Source organism: Lipotes vexillifer, unplaced genomic scaffold (genome assembly GCF_000442215.2).
Source record: "Lipotes vexillifer unplaced genomic scaffold, Lipotes_vexillifer_v1.1 scaffold138, whole genome shotgun sequence".
Taxonomy (NCBI): Eukaryota; Metazoa; Chordata; class Mammalia; order Artiodactyla; family Lipotidae; genus Lipotes; species Lipotes vexillifer.
In genome coordinates, this window is record NW_006797971.1 from 2,446,084 (window position 1) to 2,464,321 (window position 18,238).

At 37.5% G+C, this 18,238-nt stretch overlaps 1 protein-coding gene across 3 annotated transcripts in view; it reads left to right on the forward strand.

The window, feature by feature from the left end:
• MYL1 (myosin light chain 1) overlaps positions 1 to 5,905 on the forward strand; it is a 23,297-nt gene extending 17,392 nt beyond the window's left edge. For 2 of the 3 annotated variants that reach the window (XM_007470017.1, XM_007470016.1), the window contains 4 exons: positions 1,315 to 1,488; positions 1,942 to 2,019; positions 4,937 to 4,979; positions 5,585 to 5,905. In XM_007470017.1, coding sequence (XP_007470079.1) covers positions 1,317 to 1,488; positions 1,942 to 2,019; positions 4,937 to 4,965 — 279 coding nt within the window. In that variant the 5' untranslated portion in view covers positions 1,315 to 1,316 and the 3' untranslated portion in view covers positions 4,966 to 4,979; positions 5,585 to 5,905. The remainder of the gene's footprint in view (positions 1 to 1,314; positions 1,489 to 1,941; positions 2,020 to 4,936; positions 4,980 to 5,584) is intronic. The other variant, XM_007470015.1, reaches the window with a different exon arrangement.
• Positions 5,906 to 18,238: the final 12,333 nt, after the last annotated feature.

Below are 18,238 nucleotides of genomic sequence, written 5' to 3' on the forward strand. Positions count from 1 at the left end.
AGAGCGTAATAAGCCAAATTCACCTTTAAATGCCATTTTCTAACTTATCAAACATTCATCTTTAATGGAATTATTAGGTAAATGTTCATTTATTCAGCATTCAAATTTAATCTTCTTAATATTACTCAATGTACTAGATTTCTACACTATAAGGAAAGACTGCTGAATGGGAATTTTGATTTTAGGGGTACATAACTTTATCCATTTGTATACATCTGGATAGTCTGTTTTATACTTTTGCTGTGAATACTGTTTATCTTGTCAGAAGATACTTAAAAAATTCTTATCTCCAGGCCTCTAAAACTGCAGAGAAATCAGGAGATCGCAAAGTATTTAACACACACACTCTCCTCACAGGCTTCTTTTCTGAATTACTTAAAATTTAAAGAAATTGAAGGCTCTACAAAAGCTCAGACAAAAGTGGAATATATATTAAAGTTCAGTTAGGTTTTGCTACATTTATATGTTAATGGATTTGTTATCAGTATATTTCTATATTGCTTCCCTAGTGTTTATAGAAAATATTAAATTGACAATACTAATAAAATCAGTAGCTAACACTGATTAAGCACTCAGTTTGTCCCAGATATTGTAATAGACTTTGCATGTATTATCTCATTTAATGCTCACACTACCACTACAAGGTATCTCTTTTAAGAGATGAAAAAGTTGAAGCCAAAGAGGTTAAAGAACTTGCCCATGGGGCTTCCCTGGTGGCGCAGTGGTTAAGAATCCTCCTGCCAATGCAGGGGACATGGGTTCAAGTCCTGGTCCAGGAAGATCCCACATGCTGTGGAGCAACTAAGCCAGTGCGTCACAACTTAAGCCTGCGCTCTAGAGCCCGTGAGCCACGATTACTGAGCCCCCGTGATGCAACTACTGAAGCCCCCATGCCTAGAGCCCGTGCTCTGCAACAAGAGAAGCCACCAGGATGAGAAGCCCACATACCGCACGAAGAGTAGCCCCTGCTCACCGCAACTAGAGAAAGCCCATACACAGCAACCGAAGACGCAAGGCAGCCAAAAATAAATAAATTAAATTAATTAATTAATAAATAGCTCACTAAAAGAAAAGAAACTTGCCCATGATCACACAGTTGTAAATGGTGGGCTGAGGATAAAAGCTTAAGGACTAGACTCCAGATCTCACGCTATTATCTATTACAAACATTTTGTCATCAGCCATTTACCAACTGAAATTTAAGCTGTATGAAGATTTTTCAGACGATCTAGAATGAACTCTCAAGCTTAATTTGTGACTCAGAGATGGCATTTAATGATAGATAATAACTCTCCAAATTGCAATTTCTTCCAGAGATGAATGCCAAGAAAATTGAGTTTGAACAATTTCTGCCCATGATGCAATCTATTTCCAACAACAAGGACCAGGGCACCTATGAAGACTTTGTTGAGGGTCTGCGTGTCTTTGACAAGGAAGGCAATGGCACCGTTATGGGTGCTGAACTTCGTCATGTACTAGCTACACTAGGTAAGAAATATTCATTTCAGTGGACTTAATAGGACAGAATATATAGGAAAGAGCATGAATTAGGGCAATCATGTTATAACCAAAATAAGTAGGGGGAAAGACTACAAATGGAAAATGAAAAAGAATAGTCAAAAGTTAATGACCATATCAATTAACCTCAATGTCAATCAGTTTATTTGGGGGAAATGATAACTTAAATTATTGGTAATGAATAAGTAATGTGCAGCATTGGAGTTCTTACAGGATAGAGTTTCGATGATCAGGTATAGTGTGCATTTAAGTCATTTGTTCAAAAACAATTTATTGATAACCTTCTGGCTAGAGAACAGGAAGGGCTTGGTTTCTATCCTCCGAGAGGTTATAGTCTCCAGGAGTCCAAAACTGATCACTTACAGTGGAATGTTGAAAATATTCTCTGGTTTTCTTTTTGAAGAAAGAGTTTTGTTTCATCAGGTGAAAAGATGAAAGAGGAAGAAGTGGAAGCCCTGATGGCAGGTCAAGAAGACTCCAATGGCTGCATCAACTATGAAGGTACAATCTCACATGCTCTGGTGGTTACAGCAACTCTGAACTGATTGGGTTGACGATGGACAACTTTTGAGCTTAAAACAACTTATCTTCTCTACCACTCTTATTCAATAAGAGAACATACAAATGTTACTTATTATCAATCAGTTATATAATAACTCTAAAAAGATATCTTGTAAGGAACTGACTATATACATAAGATTTACTCCAGTGGATTTTAACATTCCTGTGCATTATTATACAGGTTAAAATGTGTTTTCACTTTTATCTTTTCTTGTTAGATCTTCACAGCACCTCTGTAAGATGGGGTTTGTGTCAGAATAAATTTTAATATTAAACACTAATATTCTTTAATATTACAGTTGGAGAGATCTCAAAATCCTTTACAGCAAGCAGTTATGAAAATGAGGAATCCGAAGGCCAAAGATATTTAGCTATTTAGTGAAGGTCACATCATTAATGGCAAAGCTGGTGCTAAAATTTATGTCTCCTTTTCTAGTGTTCTTGCTTAAATGTAATTTATCTCATAGTGGCCAATTCTCTACTTCCTGCCACCAATTTTTTTTAACATCTTTATTGGAGTATAATTGCTTTACAATGATGTGTTAGTTTCTGCTTTATAACAAAGTGAATCAGCTGTACATATACATATATCCCCATATCTCCTCCCTCTTGCGTCTCCCTCTCACCCTCCCTATCCCACCCCTCTAGGTGGTCACTAAGCACTGAGCGGATCTCCCTGTGCTATGCAGCTGCTTCCCACTAGCTATCTATTTTACATTTGGTAGTGTATATATGTCCATGCCATTCTCTCACTTTGTCCCACCTTACCTTTCCCACTCCCCGTGTCCTCAAGTTCATTCTCTATGTCTGCATCTTTATTCCTGTACTGCCCCTAGGTTCTTCAGAAACTTTTTTTTTAAGATTCCATATATATGTGTTAGCATATGGTATTTGCTATACTCTTTCTGACTTACTTCACTCTGCATGACAGACTCTAAGTCCATCCATCTCACTACATCCATCTCACTACTATACCTCAATTTCACTTATTTTTATGGCTGAGTAATATTCCATTGTATATATGTGACACATCTTCTTTATGCGTTCATCTGTTGATGTACACTTAGGTTGTTTCCATGTCCTGATTATTGTAAATAGAGCTGCACTGAACATTGTGGTACATGTCTTTCTGCCACCAATTTATAGCAGCTTCACCCAGAGGGTCTGAAAAGCAACACACCACACAAAATAAAGATGCAAGATAAAGCTGCATGATATAACTTGTAAATTTAAAAATTTGCAGCAAAATTGAAAAACTTACCCATCCCCCCAAAAAAACTAATCTCACCACATCTCAATAAAGCTATGTTGATAGCTTTGATGTAAATATGGACTTATAAAGTCTAACAACTTGGAAAAAAGTAAGACAAGAAAAGCAGAGGGGAGAAGAGGGGCGGGCAGAGAAGTGGAAAGGAGAGAAAAAACGAGAACAGGAGAAAAGAAAAAACTGAGCCAAGCATATCTTCACTCACAATCTTGGTTAAACTTTACTTTTTTCCTATAAACTATGTTTTACATTCAGGTACTGCCATAAGTACATTAGATAAAAGAAGAATCATTCAGTAAATATTGTGTGGACAAAGGTATAGTCATTTAGAAAATAAAGGCAGATCTCGATCTCCTACTAGGATAAATTTCACATGAGTCCAACATTTGAATGTAAAAGCTAAAAGTATAAAACCCATGCAAAATTATTTATAACTTTTGGAATGGGAAGGCATTTCCAACACTGATACAAAACCCAGAAGGTATTACAAATTTCAGTAAATTCAACCACATGATTTTTTTTATCTAAGTGGTAAAAGCCACCAGAAACAAAGTCAAAAACACAGCAAACCAGAAAAAAAAATCTGCAATCAATATCAGAAAGTTCATTTGCCTAATTTTTAAAAAGTTACAAATTAATAAAGACCACAACCCAATAGAAAAATTAACAAGTACATGAACAGACAATTCATAGGAAAGGAAATAAAAATATATATGAATATAATATGCTGAACTTCACTAATAATAAAAGAAATGCAGATTAACACTACACTTAGATATACTGATTGCCAAAATTAAAAGTTTAACCACACTTTAGGCTGAGGACAGTGTATGGAAACAGGTGATTTCATGCATTCTTGTTGGGAATATAAATCATTAAAATCCCTATGCGGTGATGTGGCATTAATTATTAATTCTAGCAAATCTACTTCAAGGGATGTAGTCTTTAGACATACTCGCACTTAAGTGAAATGAGTGATATATGATTATTCATATTCATTATTCATTACTGTGTTGCTCGCAATAGCCAAATATTTGAACAACTTAATGTCCATCAATGTTCGATGTATCGAATAGATTTTGATACATCTTCACAGTGAAATTCCCTACAGACCTAAAAAAAGAACAAGGACACCCTTGTTTATGGTTATGGTAATATTTCTAAGATACACTATGAAGTAAGAAAAGCAAGTGCAAAAGAGTTTGTAGAACATGCCACCATTTGTGTAAAAAAGATTTTTACAAACATATATTTGTATTTTCTTATACATGCATAATAGCGCTACCAACTTAGCTATAAAGAAAGGAAATAGATAGCTGGGAGACAGTGGTGAAGAACATTTTTTTTTTATAAACTCTTTCATACTTTCAAGAAAAAATTTTAACCATGTGAACATAACACGTAATCAGAAAGCTAAACTTACAAAATTGGGGAAAAGCCATAAAGCCAGTATTAGGAATAGTAAGCTATACAGAGTTTAAATAAACTCTAGAGTTATAACTAGGAATAATTAGAATTGAGTTAACTTACTATACTGCTCTCTTATTAAATTTGACTGTGTTCTAACTCTAAACTGTATTATCCCTACAGCTTTTGTCAAGCACATCATGTCTGTCTAAATGGAGCTCTCAAGGTATCTATCTGTTTCCTCTTTAATATATAAGGGTTTCTCAATATTGTATTTTTTTAATGTAACAGCCTCACTCACATGCTGTAGATATAATTAGTATTGTTTCTTAATGAAGTCATTTATATTAACCAGAACACATTAATATAATTAATATTATATTAATATTATTTATATTAACCCATCTCCTTGATATGGGTTATTTAGAAATAACAGCATTTTTGTAAAAGTGTACAAGCAAAAACTTCTGAGGTTTTTGCTTTCATGTATAGATCCTATCTTTGTCTGTACTATAATTAAGCAGTGGAGATTCAACAAACCAGAGAATAGCTGATTAATTTAGTTGGAACATAACAATAATAAAAGCATTAGCCTAAATTCTTTGAAAAATTGAAGCAGTTTTTAACAATTACTGCTCTAGAAAACCATACTATCACAGTCCAAAGTGCAGCACTTGAAACCAGGTTCTTGCAGCAAGGAAATGCCTTACCTTGGAAGTGATGGTTCATTTTGTGCTTTTTCTTCTTTTTCACTTTACACTATTTCCTTCCCCATTTCCTTTCTGAAAAGATGCAATCAACATCTAACTCTTTTTCCTTTTTCCTTTACAGATCAAGCATTGTTTATGAAGACTGGCTGGAACCTTATTCTAAGAACACCCATGACTGTCCAAATCTGTTTACAATCACTCAGAAAAACAAAACAATTTGGACCATTTTAGACTGAAGGACTCCCTGAATTTTTATACACCTTACGTTTCTCTCTGAATTATATTCATATCACACAAACCACGTGTCTGCTGCTCTAGACAAGAAGGATAAAATACTGACAATCTCAAATCCAAGCACTGCTCTTTATTTTCTACCATGGGTCAAAGAACATCCTTAAAATAATAAATCAATAAATAATTTTGGTCAGTCTGGAATGTTCAAGTCGCACTGTTTTTATCTTCTTGCTAAGAGAAACTTATTTTTAAAACCCCAATTCTTTTGTTAATGTACAAAATATTGATGAATTATAAAATTGTAAGAGAACAAATAATTATAGTCTACACAACAATAACTGAATAATAATGATAATCATATATCATTGAAAATGCAAAATGGAAAACTGAGGAAATTCAGATAGGATCAGAGATGGTTTAATATAAGCTATCCAGCAATTTAAGATGAAAGCAGGTTTCTTCAGTTTTGTGTAAATCATTGTATATATAGCTTGACCTATTTCACTTCTAGTGACAGTCTGGCCTATTAGAAAATTCTAATAAAGCCCTTGATATGTCTCACCGAATGTCTTCAAGGATAAAATTTAAAGTGACCTTTCAGCTGTTACTTAAAAAAACGTCTCTGGGGATGAGACTCTTACTCAAGAACTCAAGATGCTGTCTATTAAAATTCTCTCTCCTGCTATGATTTCCTCTAATTTGCATGTCCATGTCCCCAAAATCTTGGTTCTATCTTTTTTATTTTTTAACATCTTTATTATATAATAGCTTTACATTGTTGTGTTAGTTTCTGCTGTATAACAAAGTGAATTAGCTATACGTATACATATACCCCCATATCCCCTTCCTCTTGAGTCTCCTTCCCACCCTCCCTATCCTGCCCCTCTAGGTGGTCACAAAGCACCGATCTTTTGATACACGCTCTAAATGATAAGATTAATTGATAGACAAGTTTATAGTGTAAACTTACTTCATCATATCATATTGCTATCATGTATCACTTTTCCTTTAGAATAGAAGCAGAATTTGCAAGTTAGTAGTTGGATATTTAGAAGAGATGAAATGATAAATAGTTCTCCCACTCTCTAAAAAGATATCCCTAAAATATATGGGATTTCAAAATCTCTGAAAATTACCTGCCTGCCTATACATTTTTGGAACCTGAAACAATTTTGTCCTGATGTCGGGCACTTCAGGTCATCATGCTCCTATCTTTAGCAAGGGTCACTCAGATTTCAGTAGCCAACAGCTTCAACTTTGACCTAAGTTTCTGTAGCCAAGATGATGTTGGGACATCACAATCATTCTTTTAAGGAGAATTTACTATGGCCTCAAGATCTTTAAGGCTAAGTTTGCCTAAGACCAGAAATTGGATATTTCACACAGCACCATGCAATAGAACCTTCAGTAAAAATGGAAATTTCTATCTACATTGTTCTGTATGGTAATCACTAACCACATTCGTTGACTGAAATGTGGCTAGTGTGACTGCAGAATTGAATTTTTAATTGTATCTCATTTTAATTAATATAAATAGCCACATGTGGCTCATGCATACCATACTGAACAGAGTAGCTCTCAATACATATTTATATTTGGTTGTTACATCAGGAAATAAAATGTGTTTTTAAAAATTATAAATGTCAGCATGTAGAGAAATTGACTGATACAAACAGTCCAATCATAAAAGGGTCATTTTTGCTTTGGAATATGTGGCTAAATTTCCCATCTCCTACACTCCTTTAACACTTTTCAATTAGAAAAACGTGATGCCTACAAGGCACTAAATTTTTTGTTCTCAAGCTTCATATTTAATATTTTTCTCTCAAGACCTCATAAAACTGCTTTAACTCCCCATGGGATAACAATCTAGTACACTGTCATGGGACCTACCCTTATTAAATTACCATGTGTAAGATCCCATAACTCAAGTTGTAGCAGGTGCAAAATAGAGTAGCAGGCGGAAGAGTGACAGTAATTTTTAACATCTACACCAGCTGGCAAAAATGACAGGTGCTTAATTCCTCAGTCTTTAAAAATAACTGTTGAAAAGTCTACACAGCAAAGCAAATATTTTCAAGTTTGTTTTTTAACTATCTTCAGGTTAAAGACTGATATATATTAATATAATGTAATATTATACATTAATTTTTTGCCTTAAAGTATATTTAAACTTAGCACACAAGAACTTAATTTTTTCTCCTCTATGAATGAAATAAACAATGATTATTAAATTAGAGAAATAAGATTTTATTTTTCTCAATCAACATAATATCCAAAATAACTCTTGATATATTTTTCTGTAACTGTATTTACATGTCTTTTTCCATGGTGGCAAATATACCTTGAAACTTAAAAAAGTGGAGAAAGAATATCTTCCTTTAAATTCTAAGTCTAGAGAAAATCATGAATCCAAAGACTTATTCAACAAACCAAGTCAAAAAAAAAAAAAAAAAATAGAGATTGAACAGCAAGTATCTGAAATCTAGATTAAAGAGTTACATCCTCTTGAATTATCAAGATAACTGAAGCTAAGGAAGAGCAAAACAATGGAATAATTCAGCCAATGATCTCAATTTCACAGTTTGATGACTGAGCTCCAGGCTAAGAGAGTCAGTGCGAAGGAAGGGTGATGAGGTTCCAAACACCTGCTGAGAATTTTCCCAGAAACTTCATATCGAGATGATTTTTTTTTTAGTTATTCAGTAATATATGGAAGGAAAAAGTACTAGCTATACCCTACTTTGTCCTTCACCTGCCAGCACCTGTGATTGGCCAGAGTCTGCTTCTACCACAGCCATGCAAAACTGAAAGGCATAACCACTCTTTGGCCAGGGCAGATGTGGCCCATGACCTGGACCTCACACTGTAGACGTCACACTCTGGTTCTCCTCCAGAGCCAAGGAATCTACCCAAAAATAGAGTATGCCCCTTCCGGAACCCATGTCCCCACTCCTACACACTCTGGATACCCAGAACACCAGATTTCCTTGCCCAAATGACCCCAAGCTCGCTTCCAGAACGTGGGTGGGATTCTTCCTAGGTCTAGCCTCCTAAAGGAAGACTACAAACCAAAGACCAACAGATGGCCAAAGCCAGCTATTTTTGTTTTGTTTTGTTTAAACTAAGGATAGAATTAACCACAAGGTCCCTGCAGTGCAGGATGGAACTGGAGGTGGGAACTGAAGGAGGGCAGGCCACAATATCACCAAGGAGTCCAAGAATTATAACCTGACCTTCCAAACTATTATGAAGCTATATTTGTCAAGGGAGTTACAGAGTATATATTATGTAACAGTGTATTAGTTTGATAACTTTTAAGTATTTAAACTTATGATTAGTGGACCTCAGTTTGAACTCTTGCCCCAGGCCTGCAAACATAGGCGTAGACCTGCTGAGAAAGAATAGAACTCAGGCTTTTCAGGAACAGATCTTTAAGTGGCCCATAAATACTCCAACAAACACCAGAAATCCCTTGAACTTTTAAAAACTAACAGTTACAGCGGTCAAGATGGCAGAGTAGGAAGACCCTGAGCACACCTTCTCCCACAGACACACCAAAATTACAACTACTTACAAAGCAACTATCTACGAAAACAACCTGAAAGCTAACAGAAAAGATTTTCCACAACAAAAGACATAGTCACAATGAGATGAATAGGAGGGGCAGAGACGTGGTACAGTCAGGACCCCAGTCAGCAACCCACAAATGGGAGGAATATCACAACTGTAAAGTCCTCCCCAAAGGGCAAGAGCTCCAAGCCCCACATCAGAATCCCCAGCGTAAGGGTCCTTCACCATTAAGACAAGCCCCCAAGACATCTGGCTTTGAAAACCAGTGAGGCTTATGTTCAGGAGAGCTAGAAAGCTACAGGAGACAAAGACTGCTCTTGAAGGGTGTGCACAAAATTTCATATGTTCTGAATCCTGGTGCAGAGGAAGCAGTCTGAAAGGAGCCTCAGTCAGACCCATTTGTTCATCTTGGAGGCCCTCCCAAAGAGAGGAGACACCTGGGACGCCCCCTGAGGACGGAGATACAGGCTGCAGTCAATTTGGGAAGCTCTTCCTACAGCAATAACACTGGTACTGGCAAGAGTCATCTTGGAATCCTCCCTCTAGCCTAATCAGCACCAGGAGCTTACCTACCCTACCAGCAAGTGGGCACCAGCCCAGAGCACTCTGGGCCACGTAGACAGTTATGCAGGGGCCCAACCCCACCCACCAGTTAGCTAGCACCAGCTCCATATACCCCTCCCAGGTCACACAGGGACCTGGCCCAAACTTCTAGCAGGCTGGCACCAACATGCACCTCCTACCCCCCTGCCCATCCATTCAGCCAATCACATGGAAAGCCTACCTCACCTTCTAATGGACCTGCAGCCACTATAAAGTCACGTTCTTGTAGTCAACTGGGCTGGGAGCCAGGCCTGCCAACCAGTGTGCCTACAGTAGTTGGCCCCACCACAAGAGAAGGGCACATGCAGCCCACATAAGAGCACTCCTAGAGCATATAACTCTGGTGACCAGAGGGGAGCATGCTGCTGGGTCCCATAGGACCTCTCCTACATAAGGCCACTTCTCCATGATCAGAAAATGTAACCCACTGACCTAACACTTACAAATAGATACAAAGAATTGGGCAAAATAAGGAGACAGAGGAATATGTTCCAAATGAAGAAATAAGATATGACCTCAGAAAAAGAACTAAACAAAGGGGAAATAAGCAATCTATCCAATAAACAGTTCAAGGTAATAATCAAAAAGATGCTCACTGAACTCAGGAGAAGAGAGGAACACAGTGAAAAGTTTAACAAAATGTTAGAAAATATTGATATAAAGAAGAACTGGAGCTGAAAAATACAATAACTGAATACAATGGAAAGAATAAACAGTAAATTAGATGAAACAAAGGAACTGATCAGTGATCTAGAAGACAGAGTAGTGGAAATCACCCAAGCTGAACAGAAAAGAGTAAAAAGAATTTTTTTTTAATGAGGATAGTTTAAGAGATCTCTGGGACAACATCAAGTGTACTAACATTCACATTACAGGCGTCCCAGAAGGCGAAGAGAGAGAAAAAGCGGCAGAGAACTTATCTGAAGAAATAATAACTGAAAACATCTCTAACCTGGGGAAGAAAACAGACATCCAAGTCCAGGAAGCACAGGATGAAAACAAACAGGTCCACACCAAGAATATATTATAATTAAAATGGTGAAAATTAAAGATAGAGGAGCTTAAAATCAGCAAGGGAAAAGCATTTACATATAAGGAAACTCCCATATGGTTATTAACTGATTTTTCAGCATAAACTGCAGGTCATAAGGAAATGGAACAATATATTCAAAATGGTGAAAGAAAAACACAACTAAGAATACTCTATCTGGCAAGATTATTATTCAGATTTGAAGGAGAGACAGTTACACAGACAAGCAAAAGGTAAAAAATGTTCAGCATCACTAAACCGGCTTTATAAGAAATGTTAAAGGGAGTTCTCTAAGCATAAAAGAAAAGGCCACAATGTGAAATATAAAAATTATGAAAGGAAAAAATCTCACTGGTAAAGGCAAACATACAGTAAAGATAATAGATCAACCACTTATAAAGCAAGTAAAAAGAACAGTTAAAAGAAAAAAGTAGTAAAATCATCTATATCCACAATAACTAGTTAAGGGATACACAAAACAAAACAAAAATGTAAAACATGACATCAAAAACATTAAACATAAAGGGGAAGGTAAATTGTAGGGTTGTTGGAATGTGTTTGAACTTAAAAGGTATTCAACCTAAATATATACATATACATATATATATATATATGTATATATATATATATATATATATATATATAAAAAGTGTTGTTATACGTAAATCTCATGGTAATCAAAAAACAAAAACCTAGGGCTTCCCTGGTGGCGCAGTGGTTGAGAGTCCGCCTGCTGATGCGGGGGACACAGGTTCATGCCCCAGTCCGGGAAGATCCCACATGCCACGGAGCAGCTGGGCCCGTGAGCCATGGCCGCTGAGCCTACGCATCTGGAGCCTGTGCTCCGCAAAGGGAGAGGCCACAACGGTGAGAGGCCCGCGTACCACAAAACAAACAAACAACAAAAAAAAACCTATACATAGATTTTGGCATCTACCCCTCATAGCTCAAAGGCTAGATCCATTCAATTATTCCCCAATCTACACAAAGGAAGAATTAGACAAAGACACAAAATGGGACTTCACTAGAAATTTAGGGAGCTATGAGTGGCTAGTTAATGAACATGGACAACACTTCTTTCCCCAAACTGTAGCTTGCCAAGCCATCAGGGAGACCCATCAAGGAATTCACTATGGAAGGAAAGCCCTATAAAATTAGTAGAGGTTATGGTAACTCCTGGCATGAAAAGTATAATCAGTCAGATAATGGAGACATGCCCTATCTGCACAAGGAACAACCCCAAAACCACATCCCCCAGAGGCCCCCAAATAAGGTCCATGCAGACCAGAGGGACATATCCTGGAGAAGACTGGCAGACTGATTTCACTGTCATGCTGAGAGTACTGGACAATTTCAGGTATCTCTTGGTGCTAGTAGACACATTTCTGGGTGAATAGAAGCATTCCCTGCTAGAACTGAAATGGCAGCTGAAGTGGTTAAGGCATTACTGAAAGAAATAATCCCCAGGTTTGGGTTCCCTGGATCCCTAGAAAGTGATAATGGTCCAGCATTTGTGTCTCAAATGAGGAAGCGGATAACGAGTGCCCTGAGCATAAAATGGACCTTGCACTCAGCCTGGAGACCCCAATCCTCAGCGAAACTGGAGATATCCAATCAGAACTTGAAATGGGCCTTAACCAAGCTATGTCAGGAAACTCAAGAAAGCTGGATTACATTGCATCTGATTGCCCTGCTCTGCATGCGCTTGGCCCCAAGGGTAAGCAAATTAAAGGTTAAGTTAAAGGTAAGTGCATTTGAATTCATGTATGATAGACCCATTCCTCAAGCCTGAGAGGAGGGACACCTTAATCTCCTTGAAACGGAACAACTCAAATATGCCCTTCACATAGAAGAAACCATGAAATCTCTCACGGAATATGGTAACCAGGTGCTGCCTACACCCACTGACCTGGCCGCACACCCCTTCTGGCCAGGAGACTGAGGGAACCTAAAAACCTGGAAAACCAGCAGCCCACAAGATCAGCTCACTCCTAAGGAGAACGGACCCCACTTGGTGATCCTAACCACCCATGCTGCCCTAAAGTTGCAGGGGACCACTCCATGGGTATATCATACTTGAGTGAGGAGGGCATCCAGGCCCCAACCTTTGGAGAGACAACCCAGGGCAATGGACATCCCACCCACGTCCACCCTGGTTACTCTTGTGAACCTCTTTTGGACCTAAAACTCCTTTTCCGAAAAACAACAAAAGATAAGTAACCCTCTATGCCTTGCCAAGCAGTAGAGATTTGGGGATAAACGAATTGCCCTAGATGATCTATTAGCTGACCAGGGAGGGATCTGTGCACTGGCCAAAAATACATCATGCTGCTTTTACATCAATGCAAGTGGCCTGATTGGAGAAAGTGCAGACAGACTCCTGGAAAAAGCAACTTGGCTAACAGAAGCAGCCAGCCCAACCTGGCCGAAAAATATGGAGCAGGGTAAAACAGGCCCTCTACTGTGTCACTTAGTTTCTACCTTTCCTGGGATGCTTAATAACCATTGTTCTCTTGCTGATATGTGGGCCCATGTACCTTAAATTGCGTGGGTGTCCTTTTCTCCAAAAGGTTAGAATCTATAAAACTACCAGTGGTGCGTGCTCAGGGATACGAACCATCAGGGCTCAGGCCCGGGGACAATCAAACATGTCTAAAGCCAGCTGGAAAGAAGTTCTGCTCCTCTCCCTGGGGTTATGACGGTGCCCACACTCGGCAGGAAGCAGTTACAGAAGATGAAACTGCACCCTCAGTGCCCCTCAAGAATGAGGCGCGGGCTTCCCTGGTGGCGCAGTGGTTGAGAGTCCGCCTGCCGATGCAGGGGACACGGGTTCGAGCCCCGGTCTGGGAGGATCCCACGTGCCGCGGAGCAGCTGGGCCCGTGGGTCATGGCCGCTGAGCCTGCGCGTCCGGAGCCTGTGCTCCGCGACGGGAGAGGCTGCAACGGTGAGAGGGCCGCGTACCAAAAAAAAAAAAAATGAGGCGCAGGACAAAAGGCAGAGGAGGGATTTGCCACCAGCAAAGCCCATTAACAATTCCCAAGAAACGTAAGACGGAATCTAGGTGATAAGATAAGGTCTAACCTCTTCTTTTGTGCATGGTCTGGTTTCACTTGCCTGTGCAGAGGCCGTGCACCTCACACGTTGGATTAGAGTTCCCAGCACGGAGCTGCTGCGCCCGAAGCCTCCGCTTGGCTGGCCTGCACGGATACTGCAATTCAAGATGGCGGCCGCGGGCTGCGTGCAGAGGCGTGGTGCTCTGCGCTGCCGTCTAGAAGGTAAGCAGCGCAGCTGTGCCCGCACTGCAAGAACCCCGCCCCCTCCCACCTCCCCACCCCCAGCCACGAGATCCATATAAAGCAGCCCTGCCCATGGCCTGTTGGCGGGAGCAAGTGCTCTAGAGCGTGACCACACACCTCTCGATTTTCTGATCAAAGAACAAGGCTTTCCTTTGCTTCTGAACTGAACTTGGTCTCCATCTATTGGCACGAACGACACCAGGTAGGAGGACCCTTGTTGGGGCCTGACTGAAAGTTCCGTAACAGACTCAGATACAGAGAACAAACAATTGGTTGCCAGAGGGGTGTGTGTGTGGGGGGGTGGGGAGTGTGCTTAATAGGTAAAAGGGCTTAAGAGGTACAAACCTCCAATTACAAAATAAATAAATTACAGGGATGTAATATACAGCATAAGGAATATGGTCAATAATATTGTAATAACTTTGTATGGGGACAGATGATTACTAGATTTATGGTGGTGATTATTTCATAATGGATGTAAATGTCAAGTCACTATGTAGTACATCTGAAGCTACATAATATTGTTGTCAACTATATTTCAGTAAAGAAATTTTAAAATTATAATAACAAATTTCTTTGTCAATAATCACATAGGTGACAAAGAAGAATTCAAGTAGCATATAGGTTAGGCTTTTCTTTCTATCCTTGAAAAGACAAAAAAGGTTTGTCTTTTCCTATTTTATTTCTCCAGCCTGTGAAGGAGAAAATCAGCTCATCTTGTAATAGTCATTGTATAGGGTGAGAAAAATGTACTGCTATAAGAATAGTAGTAGATAATCAATAATGTTTGGTGGTACAATTTAAAAACTCAATTTAAAAGCAATAAGTAAAAATATATTTGGGGAAAATATTTTTATACTTTTAAAAAGTATATTAATGACAACTCATCTATAAAAGCATACTTAGTGGCAATCATTTAATACCAACTGGGAAAGTTTAATTGGAACTATAATTCAGCAGAAATGGCCAAATGGCAAACATATACTCACTCTTGCTTACTTTTCCACCTTCATCAGTTAGACTTTCTTAGGAAGAATCAGAGCATACCTTAAAGAGCAGGTGCTTTAAAGTCAGGCTTAGGTTTGAATCCTACTGCTACCACTTCTGAGCTGTGAGACCATGGGGCAATTATTTGATCTTTGCAAGTCTCAAGTTTATCTTCTATAAAATGGCATTTACAAGGGCTGTTTTGTGAATTAAAATAAACTAAGAATGTGAATTATTTGGCATGTAGCAAGCACTCAAATATTTTTCTTCTGGGTTTCTTTACTACTCTTCTCTGGGTTTTCAATTAAGTATCGGATTAAATCTTTAATAACTCCTCACTGCCTAGGGGATAAAGTTCAAAGATTATCAATACACATAAGGCCTTTTAGGAAATTTTTCAGTTTTTTATCCTGCTATTTCTTCTTAATTACTCTTCTGCTGAATGGTACAGTGGATAAGAGCAGACTTGGGTTTCAGTCTGTTCGTCACATCCTAGATGGGTAACTGATTATACTATATATAAAATAGAATACTTAGGGAGCCCTGATGTAAGAATTAAATGAGACAACACAGATAAAGTACCTAAGGGTTGTTTATTGTAAGGACTAAATAAATGAAATCATGGCTTTTATTTTATCACCTCTTGAAATTGTTATGAAAATGCCTATTCGGAAAAATTATTTTACATCTTCCAAGACTTTGCTCAAGTATCATTTTTTCCACTGACATTTCCTCACTTCATCTACCCACAAACACCCACCAATGTGTGCCTATAGCACCTTGTACCTATTATTATATTTATAATATAGCATAATTATTTGTTTACATCACAACATAGCCATATCCCCAGAACCTAGAACAGTGCCTGACATGGTTGGCACTAAATAAATATTAACACTTGTATCCTGAATGTTTAAGTGAGTAATAAAACTAGTAGGTACCCAATAAAAGTTTTGCAAATGTATTAATAAGTTAATGAACATAAGAATGTATTAATAAATCAAAACTCCCACAATTATAGGTAAGATAACCCTGAAGTATGTATCTTCCTTCTAGAACTAGATGGCAAATGGGTACAAACTCTTTTCAATTGGTAGTGTTTGTCTAAAACACTTTTTTAGCCAGCATTATGTAGCTATGCCCAAGTTTAATAGGAAAGAATGTTGTGCTTGATTAGAACTGAAAGAATTTTGTGAATGTTATGAAGTCTGCCATAAGGTAGGATGGAGGAGCAGTGGCATGCGTGCCATGGACTTGCTGCTCCTGAGGGTCTAGGGGGTTTTCTTCATCAAATGAGTCTATTTCAATAATGTTAAATATTATAAAGACAATATTGAACTGATCACTTTTTTAAATTATTCATTTGGGCTCTGCTCTATCTAGACACATCAGTGAACAAAATATTTTTAAAAACCAGCAGTCCTCATGGATTTACATTCTGTTGGTAGGGAAAAAATAAGTAACCAAATTTATAAGTAAGTAGCATAGGAAGTTAGAAAGTGATAATGCTAGAAAGAAATATAAATTAAGGAAGATGGAATAGGGAGCCCAAAGGGAAGAGGAGGGCTAGGGCCAGGAAAACCAGGAAAAGCCAGAGAAAGTTGAGAAAAAAACTCAGAATAATTTAACCCCGTGATTGCAGGTCTTTTAATTCCAAAAACAGTTTCTTCTCTATAGCTAAGTAATCTAAACTATTCCTTTGTTTCCCCTTATAATATGTGAGTTCAAAGTTTATCTGTCAAATTCCTTAAGCTGTAGTCCCTGAACAACACATGGCAAGTAAATCTACCAGTATTAATCCAGTAAAATTAGTGCATTTCTGCAGTTGATTTTTATATCAATATTCCAAATTCAAGTTCCATTAGTTTTAGCAAATAAAACACAATAAAACTTTATGCTATAAAATGTGCACACATACTCAAAGGGTTGAGAAAGATACCAAGATGTCATTAATGGTTATGTATAGACAGGTATAATTAGGAGATTTTCCTCTGTTTGCATGTTTTCTTTATGTAGGCATTCTTAACTTTGCATAATTAGGGATGTATTGCTTTTGTAATTAGCAACTAGAAACAAAATTAAAGTTTCTTTTGATTTTTAAATCACATAATAGTAGTACAACTAAAGGAAGACGCAGTAAAAAAAAAAAATTTTTAAAGACCAGTGTTTTGCTTGCAAAAAAAGGAAGTTTGCAAAGAAGTCTAGGTTTTAAAACAAATGTGTATCCAAATAAAAATTAAATAGATACTTAACGAAAACTTTCATACCATTACCAAATAACCCAGTTTTCATTCAGTTTGTTTATGGTAAAAAAAAAAAATTCTCCCAAGATTTCAAACAACAGAATTTCAACTACTTCTGTTAAGAAGTACTTTATAAGAAGGCTCAAGTTTTCATTTATTTTGGAAACTATTGCTAAACAAGGTGGGCCTGGTTTGTTGGTTTCTTTGCTTAGCTTTTGCTCTCATGATGTTTGTGAGCCAACTGTCAGATTTCTTCCAAGTAAAATGATTTGATTTGCCTTTTGCTTTGATGGTCAGAAAGCTCAGAACAAATTTAATATATTTTACAATTCTCCCCATATATTTATTTTTTTCTTTACATCTTTTTACCTCAATTTTTACCTTTATTTTTAACTGCCCTATTGAAAATGCTTTTATTGTGAGCCATATCAAATCTGTTTGGAAAAATTGGTGATATAAACTACAATAATCATATTGATAGACTTTGTGGTTTCATCTTTCCAGATATAAACTTTATTTACTACCCATGAAAATCAGCTTCCTGAACAAATTAAAAAAAGATGGTAAAATGGTTCATAAGGTTTCTGGACATCAAGCATTTTCTACCAAATAATATTTGAATGAGTAATATATAACTAAATCAGAAAGATTTAATTTCCCTTGAAATTCACATGGTTTCAGACTAACAGTCTAACTCATTATTTGCTGAGTTTGCTAAACCCAGGTAATAAGAGAATTAGCTAAACTTTTCTAAACAGTCAAAACTCTCATTTTTTTCCTGTTCCAAATGAAAAAAAAAAGATCAAAA